Source organism: Dromiciops gliroides, chromosome 1, assembly GCF_019393635.1.
Source record: "Dromiciops gliroides isolate mDroGli1 chromosome 1, mDroGli1.pri, whole genome shotgun sequence".
Lineage (NCBI taxonomy): Eukaryota > Metazoa > Chordata > Mammalia > Microbiotheria > Microbiotheriidae > Dromiciops > Dromiciops gliroides.
In genome coordinates, this window is record NC_057861.1 from 671,025,537 (window position 1) to 671,046,354 (window position 20,818).

General features: G+C 48.0%; 1 protein-coding gene across 19 annotated transcripts in view; it reads left to right on the top strand.

The window, feature by feature from the left end:
• Positions 1 to 20,818, top strand: part of OBSCN (obscurin, cytoskeletal calmodulin and titin-interacting RhoGEF) — a 325,223-nt gene that overhangs the window by 13,473 nt on the left and 290,932 nt on the right. For all 19 annotated transcript variants that reach the window (XM_043975986.1, XM_043975988.1, XM_043975987.1 and 16 more), the window contains exons 2-6: positions 4,375 to 5,401; positions 16,328 to 16,597; positions 16,733 to 16,993; positions 18,781 to 19,086; positions 19,615 to 19,881. In XM_043975986.1, the coding sequence (XP_043831921.1) occupies positions 4,384 to 5,401; positions 16,328 to 16,597; positions 16,733 to 16,993; positions 18,781 to 19,086; positions 19,615 to 19,881 (2,122 nt within the window). In that variant the 5' untranslated portion in view covers positions 4,375 to 4,383. The remainder of the gene's footprint in view (positions 1 to 4,374; positions 5,402 to 16,327; positions 16,598 to 16,732; positions 16,994 to 18,780; positions 19,087 to 19,614; positions 19,882 to 20,818) is intronic.

A 20,818-nucleotide genomic window follows, 5' to 3' on the forward strand; every position in this document is an offset into this window, starting at 1 on the left:
TGTGTGATGTGCCTGATCTCCCACCTCTGTAAAGGAGTGTGGTGGGGGCATCTTTACAGGAGTAGTTATTAAAGGCTTCATGTGATCTTTTTTTTTTTTTGGTGAGGCAATTGGGGTTAAGTGACTTGCCCAGGGTCACACAGCTACTAAGTGTTTGAGTCTGAGCCCGAATTTGAACTCATGTGATCTTAAAAGGATGTCTCTAATGGAATGTTTCAGGTTTTGGTCCTGTGTTATTCAACTTTTGGGTGTGTGTATGTGTGAGAAAGGTTTGGATGAAGGTACAGATCTGTATCAAATTTACAGATATACAACATGGAGGGATAGTCAACACCTCAGATGATAGCGTTAGGATTGATAAAAGATCTCAATAATGTTGAGCTGAATCTAATAAGATAAAAATTTTAGAATGAATGAAAGGTTTTACTCTGTGTTTAAAAAAATTAACTCCACATACACAAGGCTGGGAAGCTGGCACTAGAAAACCTTTTCTTTGGAAAAAAAAACCAACCTGGGGGTCTCAGTGTACTGCAAGTTTAATATATGTGAACAATACCATATGGCATTTTAAAAAATTCCAGATGATCCTTGGCTGCATTATGAGAAGCATGGTGTCCAGCAAAGTCCTCTTCTGTGTGCTGGCTGGCATGATCAGGCCACATCTGGAGTGCTGAGTTCAGTTCTGGTGGCCAAATTTAGGGAGGATCTTGATAAACTGGAGAATAGCTTGAGAAGGGTGACGAGGGTGGTGAAAATATTTAAGATCATGCTTCATGGAGATTGGTTGAAGCAACTAGGATATTTAGGCCAGGGATAGCAAGGCTGATTGGGAAGGGGAATGGGATGTGATCACTATCTTCAAGGACTGGAAGGTCTGGCATGGGGAAGAGAAATTGGACTTGTTCTGCTTATCCCCAGAGGGCAGAACTAAGAGCAATAGTTAGAAAGAAGAAAACAAGGACTTATTAAGCACCCCTTTTGTGCCAGGCACTGTGCTGAGTGCTCATTTTATCTTCCCAACAACCCTAGGAAGAAGGTGTTATTATCACCCCTGTTTCACAATTGCAGAAACTTAGCCAAAGAGGCTAGGTGACTTGCTCAGGGTCACAAAGCTAGTAAGTATCCGAGGCTGGATTTGAATTCCAGTCTTCTTGACTCAAGGCTCACCGCTGTATCCACTGAATAGTGCACATCTACCACCCCCACACCCATTCCACCCTTAATTCACTGCATATGTCTCCCAGCTGCCTCAGGGGGAAAGTTGGAGAGGGGTAGATTTAAATTCTATGTAAGGGGAAAATTCCTAACTGTGAGTGGAGCCTCACAGTAGGATGGATTGGGCTGCTCTGTGGTAGTGGGTCTTCAAGTGAAGGCTGAGTTGAGGATGCTCAGCATTGTGGAACTGAGCTGTGGTTTGGGTTTCATTCCATCTCCAAGTTCCTATTATAGATAATTCTAAACCATTTTCTAGCTTTGTGACCTTGGGCAAGTCATGTTATCTATTGTATTACCTGTTTGTTGAGAATGGTAATAAAAATGAGGCAGCTAGGTGGTGCAGTGGATAGAGCACTGGCCCTGGATTCTAGAGGACCTGAGTTCAAATCCAGTCTCAGACACTTGACACGTACTAGTTGTGTGACCCTGGGCAAGTCACTTAACCCCAATTGCCTCACCAATAAAAAAAAGAGAAAGAAAGAAAAGAGAACGGTAATAAAAATAATAAGAAGAAAATGAAGAAAAGCAGGAAGAGAAGTAGTAGTAGTAGTAGAAGTAGAAGAAGGAGAAGGAGAAAGAGAAGCAGAAGGAGGAGGAGGAGAAGTAGCAGCAGAAGAAGCAGAAGCAGAAGAACAAGAACAAGAGCAAGAACAAGAAGAATTAACACGAGGACAACACTGGGGTAGTCAACAGAGAATTGGCTTCCAAGTTAGGAACACTAGAGTTCAAATTTGACCTCTTACACATCCTGGCTATGTGACCCTACTGAAATCACTTAACCTCTCAATGCCCCACTCAGGCAATTGTCTAAGATTTAAAATGGCAGAACATTTGCTGATTTGCATTAATAAAGAGAATTTGCTCACTCGGAAGCTCCCTACATTAAATGAAATCACAGGTCTAGATTAAAAGAAAAAAAAAGCTAACATCTGAAACTCATGTCCAAAATGGAACTCGTTATCTTTCCTTCTAATCAGCCGACAAGCATTTATTCCATTAATCCTAACCCGCGCTTCTTCAAAATTCTCTATTTGTCGAGGGCACCATCCTAACCAAAATGGGGAGTGAGGGAGATGGAAGCATCAGGGATGAAACTAACGGTAGGAACCTGAAGGATTGGGATTGAAATACTGGTTCCCAAACTTAGAGCCATCCTTGACACTTCCCCTCTCCTTCACTCCTCATTTTCAATCAATTGCCAAGTCCTGTTGATTCTACTTTAACAATTTCTCTCCATTCCCTCCCCTTCTCTCTACTCTATCACTACCTTGGTTCAGGCCCTGATCACCTTTCCCCAGGACTATGACAATAGCCTCCTAATAGGCTTCCCTGCTTCTAGCTTCTCTCCCTCTAATCCATCATCCATACAGCAAGCAAAGTCATTATCCTGTCACACTCTTGACCATGCCACTTCTCTACTCAAAAATTTTCAGTGGCTCCCTATTGCCTCTAGGTTTTTTTTTTTTAAAGGGCAGATTCTTCCATCTCACATTTTAGAAGCTTTCTACATTCTGGTTTCATCCTACTTTCCCACAAATTTCATGTTAACCTTCCCATCTCACCCACCCCTTTTACAAACTCTGTCAACAGAGAGCTGGACCTGGATTCAGGAAGACCTGAGTTTAAATCCAACCACAGACATTTACTAGCTGTGTGTGACCCTGGGCAAGTAATTTAACCTTTGTTTGCCTCAGTTTCCTTGTCTGTACAAATGGAGATAATAATAGCATCTACATCTCAAGGTTGTTGTGAGGATCAAATAAAATGACTTCTAAGAATGTTCTTCACATCTTAAAATGTTGTATAAATATGAAAATTATTATTATTACTGTTCCTGAACTCCACTTGACATAAAGAACCTTCTATAGCTGCACAATCAATCCCCACTGCCCAGAAGTTAGTCTCTGTCTCTCTTTGTCTCTGTCTCTGTCTGTCTCCTACCTTTGACTACTTCTTTCAGAGTTCAGGTCAAGGGCTACCTCTTCTTTGTGAAATCCTTCCTAAGCCCCCCTCCCCCAATTTCTAGTATTTTCTCACCCTCTCAAATAACCTTATATTTACTTATCTGTAAGGAGAATGAAGAATGGAATGTAAGCTACCTGAGAGCAGGGAGGTTTTTGTTTTTGTTTTTGTATTCCTAGGTCCTTGTTTTGTTTTTTTTTTGGTGAGGCAATTGGGGTTAAGTGACTTGCCCAGGGTCACACAGCTAGTAAGTGTTAAGTGTCTGAGGCCGGATTTGAACTCAGGTACTCCTGACTCCAGGGCCGGTACTCTATCCACTGCGCCATCTAACTGCCCCTGCCCTGTATTCCTAGGTCCTAACACAGTAATAGCATCTTGTACATATACTTTAGAAATATTCATTGAAGTGAGGTTTACAAAATACTTTGCATCCATTGCCTCATTTGAGCTTTGCAATAACCCTGTCAAATAAAGTACTAGAGGTATTCATCATTCTTCCCGTTCACACATGGGGAAATTGGGGTTTAGGGAGGTTAAGAGGCTTCCTTATAAATTACAAAAATGGCAAATTTTGGAGTCAGAATTTGAACCCAGGTTTTTCTAGACTTTAAGCCCAAAATTTTCCCCACTGCCTATCCGATATTTGGCTGCTTCCTTTGTGGGATTATTGTGAGGAAAGCGGGTTGCAATTCTTAAAGAATGGGAGACATTTTTGGAACTGCTAAGTGGAGGGTGTATATATGGGTTCCCTCTCCACCAATCAGAGTGGGTCAACCTCAACCCTGCAGGCCAGGCAAATGCCTCAGATTGGGATTGGGGGAAAGACACGAGGTATAATTTACTGAGGGGGGCAGGATTTTGTGGCAAGAGGAGAAGGTAGCTTGAGAAGGGATTCCAGAGACTGACGGTGAAAGATGTCACCAGGAGAGAGGAAAGTCTCCCACTCTTCCCCCAGTCCTATCCTAGGCTGTTGGGTAAATACCCTCTGAGCATCCTGGTAAATGGAGATTTGGTGTTGCGTCTCCTAGGTGAGCTAGGTTGGACAAATCCTTTCCCTTGCTTGTCTCGGTTTCTTCATCTCTAAAAAGACAAGGTTGGGCTTGGTGATTTCTGGGATCCCCTTCCGGCTCTTAATCCTCTGATCAAACTTGTCATCTTCCTCCCCATATTCATTGCTGTGTTTTCCTCCTCTCCCAGGAAGCCAGGATGGATTACCACACCTTCAGTGGGGCGCCCCGCTTCCTCACGCGGCCCAAGGCTTTTCTGGTGTCAGTGGGCAAAGATGCCACCCTGAGTTGCCAGATTGTGGGCAACCCGGTCCCGATGGTCAGCTGGGAGAAAGACCAGGTGCCCGTAGCCCCCGGCGGGCGCTTCCGCATGGCCGAGGAGGGGGAGCTGTACCGCCTGACCATCGTGGACCTTACCCTGGAGGACAGCGGCCAGTACATGTGCCGGGCCCGCAACTCCATTGGAGAGGCCTTTGCTGCAGTCAGCCTGCAGGTGGGCGAGGACACCATGCGAGCCGAGCTGGCTCCCTACTTCCTTCTGCGGCCAACATCGATCCGCGTAAGCGTGGGAGAGGATGCCACCTTCCGCTGCCGGGTGCAGGGCAGTCCCCCGATGTCAGTCAGCTGGACGAAAGATGGCCGGCGGCTGGGCGAGCCATCGTCTCCTGATTTCCACCGAGTGCAGGTTGAGGCTCAGGGTGAAGACAGCTCCCTGAGGATCCGGGGTGCCCGTCCCCGAGATGGCGGCACTTACACTGTCTTGGCAGAGAACCCTATCGGGTCCACCAGTGCCGCTGCTGCCCTTGTGGTAGATGAGAAAGCCCTCCTGGGTCCCAGGGCTGCTGATGCCACCTCCGGGACAAATGCCCTGCTGACCCACCTGCAGAGGCGGAGGGAGGAGATACGAGCGGAAGGCAGCAGTTTGAGTTCCAGCGTGGGGCGCTGGACCAGTGGGAGCACACGCACTTGCACCGTGACTGAGGGCAAGCACGCTCGCCTGAGCTGCTACGTGACTGGGGAGCCCAAGCCTGAGACTGTATGGAAGAAGGACGGGGAGGTGGTGGTGGAGGGCCGGAGGCACATGATATATGAGGATGAGCAGGAGAACTTTGTTCTTAAGATCCTCTTCTGCAAACAGACCGACAACGGGCTCTACACGTGCACAGCCTCCAACCTGGTGGGGCAGACCTACAGCTCCGTGCTGGTGGTGGTGAGAGGTCAGTGAGTGGGCTTTCTAGGTTCCCTTTGAGGTAGCCTGGACAGTCCTAGGCTGGGAGCCATGAAGCCTAGGGTTAAGTCCCAGCTCTGACACTCACTTCCCATCTCAGCTTTGGTTTCCTCATCCACCAGGACGGGTTAATAATACTTATAATATCTCCGTGATGATGCTTTTTCCACTTTAAATCCCCAGAGAAATGGGAATGATTGTTATGCCCCCTCCCTCCCTCTTTGCCCTTGAGGTCAAACTCCCTCCTCTGACTTTCCTTTTCCTCCTTGGTCCCTTACTCCGAGGTAGGAGTCCCTCTCCGTTCATCTCTCCCCATCTTGGCCCCACCCACGGAGCTCTCATGCCCTAATTGGGTTAAAGAGATAGCATGATGGGGAAAGCTGCTGGCCAGGGAGGCAGGAGGACCAGGCCCCTTGAGTGGCCAACCACATGACCCTGGGCCAATGACTTCACCTTACATTCCTTTCCAGTGAAATAGAGGCAATGGTATTTACACTACATACCTCATAGGCTCATTAGGAGGAAAAGAGTGGTTAGTAAATCTCAAAGAAATGCAAGTTGTCATTTTTTTTTAGCCCTCTGGGTCATGTATCCTGACCAAATATTCAAGGCAATGTTGGGGTGATGGTGTTCACCTCTACAGACTGAGGAATCAGGCCTCCCCTCTTCAGATCACATTGTCTGGGGACTATGAGTCACTCTGGTGACAAGGGGATTATTACCATTCCCCAGGCTGGGATGGGGATCAGGAATGGAGAGGATGAGCTGTGCGTTATTATTAGGTAGGGAATAGATTCTCTCAGCCCCATATAGAACATAGAATGTCAGAACTGAGAAGGATCTCAGAACATAGGCTATGAGAGCGGGAAGGCCCTTCAGACACAGAAGGTCAGAGCTGGGCAGGGCTTTAGAGTAGAGGACACAGAATGTCAGAGCTAGAAGGGAGGAGAGAACACAGAAGGTCGTAGAGCAGGGAAGGATCTTAGAATGTAGAATATAGAATGCCAGAGATGGAGGGAGATCTTATAATATTTTTTTATTTAAATTTTTTTAAAATTTTATTTAAATTTATTTATTTTTATTTTATTTTATTGAGATCTTAGAATATTTAAAGGGCCACAGGACACAGAATAGCTGGGTCCTGCTCTCTCCTGGATCCTGTTTCTCCTTTTTTCTGGATTCATTATTATTTTTTCCTAGAATAGTGCTATAGATAGATCTCTTTCCCACAAAACCTTCCCATTTAACCAAATGTCTGTATAATTTCCTGGCCTCAGTTTCCCTTACTGTCAGTCTGTTAAGAGAGAGGAGCATGGTGCTAGAGAAACAAAGAGGCATATGGTGGTCATAGTCCTAGACTGGGAAGCAGGAGACCTGGGTCCCAGCCCTGGCTCTACCCCTGGTTCTTCTCTGGGAAAGCAACTCCCTCTCCCTGAGGTTCAGTTTTCTCCATTTGCCAAATGGAGAATAACCCTTTCTGCCTGGCCTGCTTCTCAGTAGTCTGATGAAGAGCATGGCTGAGATAGGGCTTTGGAAAGAATGGAGTGTGGAGGGTGCATAAAAAAGAGAAAGAAATGTTCTTTCTGGGCAACCTCTTGAACCAGAATGATCCTAATTCCCTTTGACAGTCCCTCACCAAACCTTGACCAAAAGAAGCCGTCAAAGCCCATAATCTTGCCTCCAGTCTACACCATCCTTTATACTCTCCTGCTGACCATTCAGTATCTCATTTGCCTGAGGGTGGAAGTCAGGGTAAGGATGAATAATCAGCCCTGGAAAGCCAGGGAACTCCTGTACTCTACACAGAGAGGAGATACGGAGAAAAACAACAATAATAACACATTCATGTAATCCTTTCCCCACAATTTGCCCTGTGAAGTTGTCCCCCCCTCCCCCCTCGTTTTTTAACAGATGAGGAGACCAAGACTCAGAATACTTTTTTGGGGGGGGGGGCTGGGCCATGAGGGTTAAGTAACTTGCTCAGGGTCACACAGCTAGTAAGTGTCAAGTGTCTGAGACTACATTTGTTTGGTTTTTTGTTTTGTTTTGTTTTAAGTGAGGCAATTGGGGTTAAGTGACTTGCCCAGGGTCACACAGCTAGTAAGTGTTAAGTGTCTGAGGCCGGATTTGAACTCAAGTACTCCTGAATCCAGGCCTGGTGCTTTATCCACTGCACCACCTAGCTGCCCCCCTCAGAATAAATTTTTATAAGTTTTTACAGTGTCAGAACTGGGATTAGAGTTAAGGCCTAACCCCCCACCCCCCACCCCCTTCTCACAACCCCCTCTTTCTCTGTGCCTCTGTGTGCCTCTCTGCTTCTCTCTTCCTTTTTGTCCCCTTCTCTTTCTATGTCCTTTTCCTACTGTAGAACATAGAGTATCCTTAGGACATAGACTATTGGAACTGAGAAGGACATTAGAATCTAGAATATCAGAGCTGGTGGGCACCTTGGAGATCATCAATCACACCCCCTTTATTTTATGAGGGGGAAGGGCTTCCTGAAGAAAGCAGGTTTTAGGGGCAGCTAGGTGGTGCAATGGATAAAGCACTGGCCCTGAATTCAGGAGAACCTGAGTTCAAATCTGGCCTCAGACATTTGACACTTACTAGCTGTGTGACCCTGTGCAAGTCACTTAACCCTCATTGCTCTGCAAAAAAAGAGGGGTTTTGAACTGTGTCTTTTTTTTTTTTGTGAGGCAATTGGGGTTAAGTGACTTGCCCAAGGTCACACAGCTAGTAAGTGTCAAGTGTCTGAGGCCGGATTTGAACTCAGGTACTCCTGACTCCAGGGCCGGTGTTTTATCCACTGCGCCACCTAGCTGCCCCTGAACTGTGTCTTAAAAGATGGGTAAGACTTGGAGAAGTAGAGGGGGAGGGAGTCAACTTAGAAAAGGTGGGAGATGCACATTGTGTCTATGGAGAGACTCCTTAGGATCTGAGTCTTTCTAAATGGAAGACCTCTGGGTGATGAGGCTGGAGAAATAGGAAGGAGGACCCAGATTTGAGAAGGCTTTGCATGCCAGGCTGAGCGGTTTGGTTTTGACTTGCAGGCTGATGGGGGAGGGGCGTTTTGGCTTAGAAGGGGTCAGCTGTTTTCCAGGCTCCTGCAGGGCAGTATGAGAAGAGGCTGGGCCCCAGCTGCTCGGGATGAAGTGATGGGATGGGTCATTGGGAGAGATGGCGAAACTTTCCTTTCCTGGATGTCTTTCTGACAAAGGGCTATGGGCATCCAGTGTCCTGGGCTGCTGTGGGCAGAATGACAGGGGAAGGAGGGGCAGCTTTGGGAAGTGCTTTGGGAGCAGCACCTGCTTCAGGGATAGCTGAGCTCACATGTCGGGGTGGGGGCAGATTTGTGTCTGAAAGAAAGAGAGAGGGAGGAGGAATCAGGAAGGGCAGGGCCATCTCTTAAGTTGGCAGGCTCAAGCCTGGGGCCGGATGTTTAGGGGCTCAGGTCAGTGCTGCCATCCCCCCTCAGGAAAGGTCCCTATCCTCACTCGGAGCATCCTCAAGAATGTGGCTCATTATCCAGGTTTGCCTGGGTCACTCATGAGAAAAATGCATTCAGCTGTTGTCAAACTAGTCAGTGTCCCCCAAGTAGTGGGCAAAGCCCTGGTCTAGGGGCCAGAAGATCTGGGTTGTACTTCTGGTTCTGTCACGTGACCTTTTTGGGAAAATCACTGTAACTTTCTGGGCCTCAGATGTCAAAATATCATGTTGGATCCAGCTTCTTAATCTTGTCTATGGCCTGGGTCCTTCTCAGAATCATGTTTTCAAATAATTAAACGAAATGCTAAATTTCAGTTAGAGGCTAGTAAAAATCAAGATGTGGGCCCCCCCCCCATCCAAGCTCACAGACCCTTTGGGGGAGGGGGCTGGTCTCTGGACCATAGATTAAAAACTCCTGGACTAGATTGTTTTTATGATCCCTTCCAGATATAATATTCTCTGTTCTAGGTTCTGAGGTTCTTCCCCGGGTCTGAAAGTCTGTGATCTAAAGGTCCGACTGTCTGTATTCTATATTCTAACGTCCCTTCCGGCCAGGGGGTCAATTGTCCTCCAAGTTTTCTGAGTCTAGGAGCTAAACACTTCTAGGGCTGACATATTTTTAGTGCCTATGAGAATCATGATAGCATCTGGGATCAGTGATAAGTGAATTACTGCATTTCAACAGACTCATCCACGGGCCCTTAGCCTATAGGTTGAATCCTCTGCCTGGAAGCAGTTCCTACTAGGGGCTGGTTGGAAATCTGCAGTCGCGGGGCAGCTAGGTGGCACAGTGTACCGGCCCTGGAGTCAGGAGGAGGACCTGAGTTCAGATCCTCAGACACTTAACACTTACTAGCTGTGTGACCCTGGGCAAGTCACTTAACCCCAATTGCCTCACCCCTGCCCCCCCCCAAAAGAAAAAAGAAATCTGTAGTCACTTTTCTTATGACCTGAAGGCAGCTTGAGGTAGTGTTGGCTTCAAAGCATCATCCTATCTTGAGTCTCTCAAGCCTTGATGATATGCTTCCCTTCTGGGCCATCGGTTTCTTTTCTTAGAATCAATCCAGGGGTCTTGAGTCTTCAGAATTCAGGGCTCTTTTCACTCCTTGGTAAGTAAAGCATCTGTGATTTCTGACCCCTATGAGGGTTCAAGACTCTGGGACGCCTAGACCTTTGTGGGTTCCTGAGCCTATTTGGCATCCTGATTTTAGAGACCTCCTACACCTGATTCCCAGTTAAGGGGCTCCCTTTCTCCATCTGCCGTCACCATTGCCACTGTCTTTGGGTAGTCTGCTGTGCTCTCCACTTCTTATTTTTCCCCCACTCTGAGTCTGCACACTGCAGAGTATGAGAGGGTTTTTTTTTCCCCTCTAGGGCTCTATTCATTAGGGGCCAGTGAACATAATATATTAATCCACAGGGAATTAGATGGCACTTGCACAAGAAGCCATTCAAGTCATAGATGAGAACTCAACTTTCAAAACTACTAGAGGCAACACCCATATAGTGCCTAGAATGATGGATTTGAAATCCAGGGGATGTGGGTTCAGATCCCTTCTCAGATACTCACTGACCCTGGGAGAATCACTTAACATTTCTGAGATTCACGTCCCTCATCCCCTTAATGTGGATAATGCTAGCACCTGCCTCTCAGGCATCCTGTGAGATAGCCTCTGTCAGGTGCTCTGCCCACCTTAAGGTGCTATCTAAATGTGAACTATTATTAAAATCTTAGTCTAAGGCCCTAAGATTTGATTTCCGGTGGCTTCCTCAGAGCACTGGCTAAAAACACTCTTCTCCAAACTTCAGCATACCCTGCCCTAACTTGATCTCATTGATCCATTCTCCCAGCCTCAGGCTCGTTGGTTCTCAGTCAATCTGAAGGTTTCCTGACTGGTTGGCAGCCTGGTGGGGTTCCATTCATACCAATGCCGATTCCTTGGCAGCCTACTAACAGGAAATTTTGAGCCGGGAGTGACCTCAAAGATCAACCAATCCAATTCCTTGGTTTTCAGCTGACGGGAGATCAAATTTCGTCCTCCCCTTCCCCCTCCAGCAAGAGATAAACAAGGAAATACAAGCAAGTTCATAGAACAGTTCTGGACACCCTCAAAATCAGTGGTGTAAGCTGCCTCCTGGGCCCATTGCCCGCCCCTTCCCTCCCTGTGATTACCCCATTCCTGATAGGCTGGAGAAGCCTCAACCATAAAACTATGGGGAAGCTGGAGTGAATGATGGGATTGGTGCCTGGTGCATTAGTATAGTTAGTATAGTCTGGGAAAGCTTCCTGGAGGAAGGGGACTGATTTTTAAGTGGAATTTGGAAGGGAGAGAAGAACCAAAGCTGTGAGAGGAGTCTAGTAAAGAGATGGAGGGACGTGGAGGGAGGTTTGCTTAGGGTGGAAGGCAGAAACTGCCCAGCCTTGTCCAAATGTGAAGGAAAAAAACGAGATGGGTGGAAAAGCCGACTGGTGGTGACCTGATGCAAAAGTGGAATCCATAAGCATTTTTTTTTTTGGTTTTTTGTTTTTTTGTTTTGCGGGGGCAATGGGGGTTGAGTGACTTGCCCAGGGTCACACAGCTAGTAAGTGTCAAGTGTCTGAGGCCGGATTTGAACTCAGGTCCTCCTGAATCCAGGGCCGGTGCTTTATCCACTGCTCCACCTAGCTGCCCCCATAAGCATTTTTAAAGCCTTAATTAATAAAGCATTCACTACGGTGTGCCTGCCACTGTGCTAAACTGTAGAGATACAGAAGGAAGGCACAAGATAACCCCTGCCTTGGAGGAGCTCACAACCTAACAATCACGACTTGCACTTAAGGGCAGTAGGATAGGCAGAATAGCAAACGTTTGAAGAGCCTCAGGAGACATTCATAGAATTTCAGAGGTCTTGTTTCTGAGATATTTTTGTTCAGTTGTTTTTGTTGTGTCCAGTTCTTCATGACCCCATTTGTTTCTTGGCCATTTCCTTCTCTAGCTCATTTTTTTTTTTTTGGCAAGGCAATGAGGGTTAAGTGACTTGCCCAGGGTCACACAGCTAATAAGTGTCAAGTGTCTGAGACTGGATTTGAACTCAGGTCCTTCTGAATCCAGGGCCCGTGTTCTATCCACTGCGACACCTAGCTGCCCCCTGTCTGATTCTTCTTTTGGAGAAAGTCTGATTGCTTTTCTGCACAACAGTCCCTTCATATACTTGAAGACAGTGATAATACCCCGCTCCTTCTTCTTATCTTTCCTCCAGGCTAAATATTCCCAGTTCCTTGAATCAATACTTTCTTAGAATGGGACCAGATCCTCTCCTAACCCTGGTAGTTCACCTCTAGCCGCAGCTTGCCGATGTGCTTCCCAGACTGTGGCATTGCCAACTGAATATGGGACTCTGGATCCCGTCTGATCGAGACAAAAGACCACAGGACTGGCAGGAGCTATTTCGGCTGCCGAGTTACACATCTGACTCACAGTGAGCTTGAGGTCTACTTGAACCCCCAGGTCTTTTTCACTTAAGATATTTTCTATTTACATCTCATATTTCTTCTGCAATGGATTTTTTTTTTTTTGGACTCGAGGGCAGGATTTAACATCTATAATAAGAACTCCCATTTCTACAGCACCTTAAGGTTTGGAAAGAGTTGTCCTCTCTATTATGCTGTGAGATAGGTGGGTTAAGTGTTATCACTTCCCAAATGAGGAAGTGATGACCCAGAGAGAAGGAGCTTGCTGTGGTCACCTAACTAGTAAGTGTCAGGACCAGAATTTGAATCCAGGTCTTCTGACTCTAGGCTCAATATTTTTCCTATTGAATCCATTCTTTTCTTTCTTTTTCCCCATCTGGTTAACACTAGCTTGCCATTCCAACCAGTTGAGATCTTTCTGTTGTGTGAGGCCCTCATCCATGAATGAATAATCCCACTTCTAACTTTGTAGGTGTGGCCAGGATGGTTCAAAAAGGTAATCGAATTGCTCCCCAGGTGAAGTGTGGGTCTCAGGGCCAGAGGAGGCAATGGCTTGGATTATTCTGAGATGTTGGGCTCAAGCAGCAACAGCAGTCAATGCCTTTCTACAGAGAATTTGGAATCTGCTTTCTGGATTCTTCTTCCCAATGGGCAGCTCCTTCAACAGACTGTCAGTCATCCAGCATCTAGTAGGAAAGTGAGCAGAGACACTTAAATAAAGACTCAGTGTTGGGGGACACCTCTACTCTGCTCTTCCCCTGATGTTCCCCCTCCCCCTGCTCCTGGAGGTGAGCCTGGGCTCCAGAAAGCCCTTCTTGCTGAGCACAAACTCTGCCAGATCTGACATGGGAATGGATTATGTGGGTGTAGTCTGAGGATCATATTAACTACTGCTCATCACATACCAGGGTTGCCCTTTCTTGGGAAGAACTTCATTAGATGGAGTACCTTTTGAGAAAAGGCCTGGGAGTGAGAAAGGACAGAACAAGAACAAGGGATGGGGGACTGCCCAGAGTAGTTGAAAATGTAGATTCGAGTGATATGAGAAAGGATGATGTCAGACTGTGGAGGGCATTGAATGCCAGGATCAATAGTTATACTTGAATGAATGGAGAGTAGAAGGATAGAAGGAAAGGGCTGAAGGGTTTAATGGATCAGAGCTGTAAGAAGATTACAGTCAGCACATACAGGATGGATGGATGAGACCAATTGGGTTATTTCGATTCCCCAGGCAGCTTGGTGAGGTGAAGGTTGGGTTCAAGTGTTTGAAGGCCTGTCCTGTGGAAAAAGAGTTATATTTGTTCTGCGGGGTCCCCGAAGACAGGCCTAAAAGCAAAGGGGGGGGGTGGTGGGGAATTGTGGAGAGGTGGGTTTAGGCTCGAAAGAAAGAGAATGATTCTAGCAATCAGAGCCATCCCAAAGTGCAATGGGCTGCTTCTGGAGGTAGTGAGTGCACTCCTCTCTTGTGGAGGTCTTGAGCCAAGGGCTGGATGAATCCTTGGTAGGGATGCTGCAGAATGGGTTATTGTATGCTTAGGGGTTGGACTTGATGGTTTCTGAGGTTTCTACAAGCTCCAAGATTCTCCGAAGACCTGAACTAGAGTGGCGTTTGTGGGTATGGGTGCAAGGAGTTGGGAGTAAGTTGGGAGATAGTGCCCCTTGGGGCTCAAAGGGAAAGAAAGCAAAAGGTCTCTCAATTGAGAATGGAAGTAAATCCATCAGTCAATTAGTCAATGAATCCTTTCTGGAGCCGGCCCTGATCTAGAGGGGAGGGGAGGGAGGAGAGGACACCCCATCCCTGCCCTGGGGGAGTTCACCTTGAACTAGGGAAAGGAAGCCCCAGCATGGATCACACGAGCATGGGGGCCAGGGTGTGGGCCATGGATGACAAGTCCTGTGGGAGTTCAGAAGAGGGAAAGTCTGTGTGGGCTGGGGTGACGAGGAGGCAGGGCTATGGGCCTTGACCAGCAGTGGTAGTTCCAGCCTATCTGCCCTGCTGATGTTCTCATCCTCCTCCAGTTCAATGGCCGCTGGGCTGTCCTGTTGGCTTCTCTCTTCTTCTGTATTATCTGCATCCTCATGGTCCCAGAGTCCCTGGGAGTGTCCTTTCTCTCTTGTTCAGGCATTATCTATTTCCCCATCTCTCTCTTCCCGATATCACTTATCAAGGCTCTCTCTCACCACCCCCTCTTCCCTGACACTTTCACTCTCCCTCATCTCATCTGTCTTTTTAATCTCTGGGTATTTCTCCTCTTTTGGTCTCTTAGGCTCAGACCAGCTTTTCACCACATCTCTTCCTTTTTCTTTCTTCCTCTCCCTATCTCCCCACCCTCTCAGTTTCTGGGAATCTCTCTCCCTCATATCTGTCTTTTCTTTCACAGTGTCTCTCTCTCCTTTCTCTCTTTTTCCTTGTCTCTCGGGCTCTAGGTATCTCTCTTTCCACCCAGCTCCCCTTTCCCCCTTCAGTCTCTGGGCATCTCTCTCCCACCCATTATCTCCCCTGTTTCTTATTCTCTGTGTGACTGTTTCTCTCTTATCTCTCCTTAGTCTCTTAGGCGTTAGGCATCTCTCCACCTCTTTCTTTGCCCTTTTCCCAACACCCTCCTCCCTGCCCATTTTTAGTTTTATCTTTACTCTGTCTCTTACTGTGTGAGTCTCTCTGTTATCTCTGTTCTGTCTCTGGGCACCTCTCTCATCAGCTAGCTCCCTCCCTCTATGCCTTCCCCAATCTCTTAGGATCCAAGAATTTCTCTCACCCTCCCCTCTTCTCCACTTGCCACCCATTCACATTTCCTTTTAGTTTCCCAGTGTCCCCCTCCCCCATATCTCCCAGATCTCACTTTGTATGTGCATCTTTCCTGTATCTTGGGTTCTGGACATTTCTCTCACTTCCCATCTCCCCCTCCTTCTCTGACTCCCTTCTCCACTGCCTTCCCTCTCCCCATTATCTTTCCTGTGTCTAACTGCATGAGCCTCTCTCTCCCTTATCTCTCTTCTCAGGCTCAGGACGTCTCTCACCAACCATCTCCACTCGCCCCCCTCCCCAAGCCTCCTATCACTGTCTTATTCTAGAGCCCTTCGGCTCTTAGCATCCATTCTCTTCCCCTCATGGGGGTCTCCCCCATCCTTTCTGGGGGATTTCTCTCACTGCCCATCCCCCAGGGGGATTTCTCATTGCCTCCCCTCTCTTTTCAGTCTCTGGGCACTTTCCCTCTGTTTTTCACTCTAAGTGTGTCAGATTCCTAGCACTGTGGATGAGTCTGTTTGAACATAGTAACTCCCCAGATACCATCACCAGCTGAGTTTAGCAAGAATGATTCACAACGCCACTAGCGACACACATACACACGCAGGCATACACACAGAGATTTAATCACAGACCATTAGACCTGAAAGGACACACAGAGGTCATCTAGTCCAGCCCCCTTTATTTTACAGAGCAGGAAACTGAGGCCCAGAGTGGGGAAAGTCACACACAAAATGGGGATAATAATAACACCTATCAGGTGCTATTGCAGGAAGGTTGTTATGACGACAAAATGAGATATTTGTAAAGCATTTAGCACAGTACCTGGTACATAGTAGGTCCTTAATGAATGCTTCTTCCTTTCCTCCCTCCCTCCCTCCCTCCCTTCCTTCCTTCCTTCTTTCCTTCCTCCCTTCGTTCTATCTCTTAGGTTCTGGGGATTTCTCTCAGCCACCTGACTTCTTCCCCTCAATTCTGACCTTACTGCCTTGCCGACCCCCATTGCACCCCTCCTGAGAATACTTCCCTCCTCCCTTCTGCATCTTTCAGTTTGCAGCTGTCACTCATTTCCCCTCTCCCCTTTCCCTCATTTTTCCCAAGTTTGTCAGTTCCTAGGCATCTCCCTTCCCTCGACTTCCTTCTGTATATCTTAGTCTTGGGGTCTGTCTCTCAATGACCTGTTCTTTCTCCTCTTTTCCTTCTCCTGTCCCTTTGCCTCTCCCTGCCCCCAGAGCCCACGGTGCCCTTCAAGAAGAAGCTGCATGACTTGGAGGTCCGGGAGAAGGAGGCGGCCACGTTCCAGTGCGAGGTGCCCCTGCCCGCCACGGAGGCCTCTTGGTACAAGGAGGAGACCAGACTTCGGCAAAGCAAAAAGTACAACATCGAGGAAGAAGGCACCTGGCGCCGGCTGACGGTGCAGAATGTCACCACGGATGATGATGCCGTCTACATCTGTGAGATGAAGGAGGGCAGCAGGACCATTGCTGAGCTGACAGTCCAAGGCAGGTCCACACGGGCGGGAGCAGGGGTCGGGGCTGCCCTGGGGGCTCCTAATGCTCACTGGGTGTTTGGGGCCTCCAGGAAAGTGGGCTTATAATGCTCCGCCCTCCTCTCTGATCCCTGTTCACTCCCTCCAGGCAACATCACCAAGAAACTCCCGAGGAAGACCATGGTACTGACCGGGGACACGGCCATCTTCTGTGTGGAGCTGGCAAACCCAGCCGACCCCATCCGATGGCTGAGGAACCAGGAGGAGGTCGAGGCTGGGGACCGCATGACGATCACTTCCACGGGCACTTGTCACACACTGACCATCAGACAGTGCCGCCAGGAGGATGCTGGAGAGGTTGCCTTCCTGGCTGGCGAGTGCAGGACCTCCACCCAGTTCATTGTGTCTGGTGAGGCATGGAGCTGGGAGCTTGGATTGGGGTAGGGGGTGTAGAATACAGCCATCCCTAGGCTCTACGTGATCTAAGGTGGGGCTAACTTCCAAGGTGGCAGAACGGGGAGAAGCCAACATGAGAAACTTAGCATTTGGGCTTCGTTCTGGGGATTCATCCGAAGTGCTAGATTTTTCTGGACTGATCCCAGAAGCCCGCTAGGATAGAAAGAGTTCTGGATTTGGAGAAGGAAAAATTGGGTTCCAATAGCACACTTGCTACCTGGGAGACCTTGGGTGAGTGACTTTCAGCTTCCCTTTCCCCATCTGAAACGTGAGGGGTTTGGACTCAATGGATTTTAAGGTCGTCTCCAGCCATCAATGTCCCAGTGACACACTGCTTTGGAGCAGAGAACTTGGGCTTGAATCCTGCCTTCTCCTCCCCTCCCTGAGCCTCAGTTTCTTTATCTGTAAAATTAGCAAGTCAGGCTAGATATCCCTTCTGGCTCTAGACCTATATTCCCCTCCATCTGATCCTGGGTCCTATAGCTCCTGTAGCTCCCACCATTTGTCTCCCTTCTCTTTCCTGGGATGAACAAGATCAGTCCTACATACTGATGACCTGACTTGGCCACCCATACCTGGTGTGATGTGGGGCCTCCAACCCTGATCCCAACGACCCCTGTTATAAAGAGGTGAACAAAGAGTTTACCAGCCCTGTGAAGGCTCTTAACCTCATTTTACAGATATGGAAATGAGCTCAGAAGGTGACTCATTCAGAGGCACATAGCTAGTGAGCATCAGATCTGGGATTCCAACCTGGTTCTCTTGATGACAAGCACTGTGTTATTCCTACTATAGTACACGACCTCTCTAGGCCTCCAGACTGGCTTCTCATGGCCACCATCCTGGCTTTGGGTCATGGCACTGGCCTCTCCGTGTTCCCTTTGGGAAGGAGCATATAGCAAACTTATTCACACTAAAATGTTAGGGTTAAGTGACTTGCCAAGGGTCACACAGCCAATGTGCCAAGTGTCTGAGGCTGGATTTGAACTCAGATCCTCCTGAATCCCAGGCTGGTGCTTTATCTACTGCACCACCTAGCTGCCCCCATTCTACCAATCTTATACCCTTGGAGTCTTCTGCGGGCCTCCTTCCTCTTTGTCTGTAAAAAGCCTGTCATATGGAAGGAAGGTCTGTCATATAGAAGAGGGAGTAGATTCATTCTGTGCAGTCTCAGAGGACGAAACTAGGGCCAATGAATGGATATCATAGAGAGAAGGATTTGAGGCCGATGGAAGAACTTCCTAATTGTGAGATCAGTCCAACAGTGGAATGAACTGACTGTCTGAGGAGGTAGTGAACTCCCCATCTATGAAGGTATTCAAATACAAACTCGAGGCCCTTTGGGGAAGCTATAGAAAAGATTCTTGCTCAGGGGTAGTTCAACCTCCACCTTTGAGATTTTAGATTCCTAATTTCTTTCCATTCCATCATAGAAACTTCCCATGGGGATTCCCAAGCTGTAAGAAGAGCCCTCTCGGGGGCAGCTAGGTGGCACAGTGGATAAAGCACTAGCCCTGGATCCAGGAGGATCTGAGTTCAAATCTAGCCTCAGACACTTGACACTTACTAGCTGTGTGACCCTGGGCAAGTCATTTAACCCTCACTGCCCTAAAAAAAAAGGCCTTCTCATCTTGGTCTCTGGAGCTGGGGGTGGGGGGCTGGGGTTTCCCAGAAGTGACTGACCTTTATGCACTCACCTTTCTTCCCTATGTGTTTGTATGTGGGTGTTCTTCCCTCCAGCTCCCAGGAAGCCTCCTCCACAAGCCCCCTCTGAGCCTGTGGTGAAAGACAAAACGGACAGTTCTGTGACACTTGGATGGTCTCCGCCACAGCTGGACCGCCCCATTGCCATCAACGGCTACCTGGTGGAGAAGAGGAGGCTGGGCAGCCAGAGGTGGGCTAGGTGCCATGAGACAGAGCTAGTGTCCACGCTCGAGGTGACCGTGGGCAGTCTGCTTGAGGCAGGAGACTATCAGTTCCGAGTGGCGGCCGTCAACAGCTTTGGCCAGGGCCCCTACCTCGAGTTTCCAGGGACCATCCACCTGGGTAAGGAAGTGTGGTGGCCCATTGTTAATGGGGAGCCATGGCTGGCAAGGTGGGTGGCAGGGGCAGCTGAGGACAGAGCAGAAAGAGCATTGAACTTGAAGTCAAAAGACCTGGCCTGAAATTCTGGCTCTGTGACCCTAGAGAAGTTACTTCATGGCTGTGAGGCTCTGTTTCTTCCTCTGTAAAGTGGGGATAATAATCCCTATCCTGCCTCCCTTGTTGTCATGATAAACACACTTTTTAAGTTTTAAGGAGGCTTAGAAATGGGAGTTCTGATTCTCCTGATGTTTTTGTACCTTTCTTGGCTTCTGCTTCTCATTACCTCCAGTGACACCCCTAGTGACATTACACCAGGTGTCTCTAGGCCCCACAAGGTCTTCCCACTCAGTGTCTTGTCATCCTGCAAATCTGTCAGGTATCCTGGGCATAGGAAGTCCTATCCTCTCCGTGATACCTGACAGGTCCACAGGACCTCAGATCTGGGTTCCTCTTCTGGACTGATCTATGGTCTCTCTCATTTCCCCTCAGAACCCCAACTGGCTGTGAAGACACCTCTGCGGGCTGTTGAGGCGGTGGCTGGTGGTGAGGTGACATTCACTGTGGACCTCACCATGGCTTCCTCTGGGGAGTGGTTTTTGGATGGGCGGGCCCTGCCAGTCAGTGACATATATGTGATTCGTTGCAAAGGCACTCTACACTCCCTGACCATCAGCCCTGTACCAGCCAACCTGGATGGTGCCCAGCTCAAATTTGTGGCCAATGGCATAGAGAGCAGTATCCGGATGGAAGTCAAAGGTAGGTCTCCGGGGCAGCTAGGTGGCACAGTGGAAAAAGCACTGACCCTGGATTCAGGAGGACCTGAGTTCAAATCCAGCCTCAGACACTTGACATTTACTAGCTGTGTGACCCTGGGCAAGTCACTTAACCCTCGTTGCCCTGCAAAAACCAAAAAAACAACCCCCAAAACCAAAAAAAAAAAACAAAAGATAGGTCTCCAACCTCCTTTCCAACACACAGACACATCTGGCTTCAGGGACGATAACCAGGGGCTGGGGATCCCTTCTCCTGAGCCCCTACTGGGACCTTAGGATTTTCCTTTATCCATCCATTCAGAATTACTTAGGTGCTTACTGTGTGCAGAATATTGCTCTGGATGACTGAGGATATAAAAGTGTTGTGGTGGAAAGGGCCCTGGATTTGGAATCAGAGGACCTGGTTTTAATCCTAGCTCTCTTGATTGACCAGCTGTGTGACCTTGGGCAAGTCACTTAAGCTGAGGCTCAGCTTTGTCATTTGTAAAATGGGGGTAAAAGTACTTTACCCCACAGAGCATTCTGAAGAAAGCATTTCATTAATCTTAAAACACTATATAAATGTGAGTTAACACTCGATGTTTATGAGAAACATTACTGATATAAAGTTGATAAGATTAGTAACATTGGATTTGAGACACGAGGCTCATGTGAGTAGGTGTAATGCTTATCAAATGTGCAGATGACCCAAAACGGGCTTTAGGCCAAATCTCATGGATTAAATTAAATTGGGAGAAGTGTTTTACCCTTTGTCTCAAAAAGTTGACTTCACAAGTACAGGATGAGGGAGTTATACTAGATAGCAGTTTGTCTCAAATCTTCCCTCCCTCCTTTCCTCCCTCCCCCTCTTTCTCCCTCCCCTCTTTCCTTGCCCTTCCCCCGCCCCTTCCCCCTCCCTCTCATTCCCTTCTCCTCCCTTT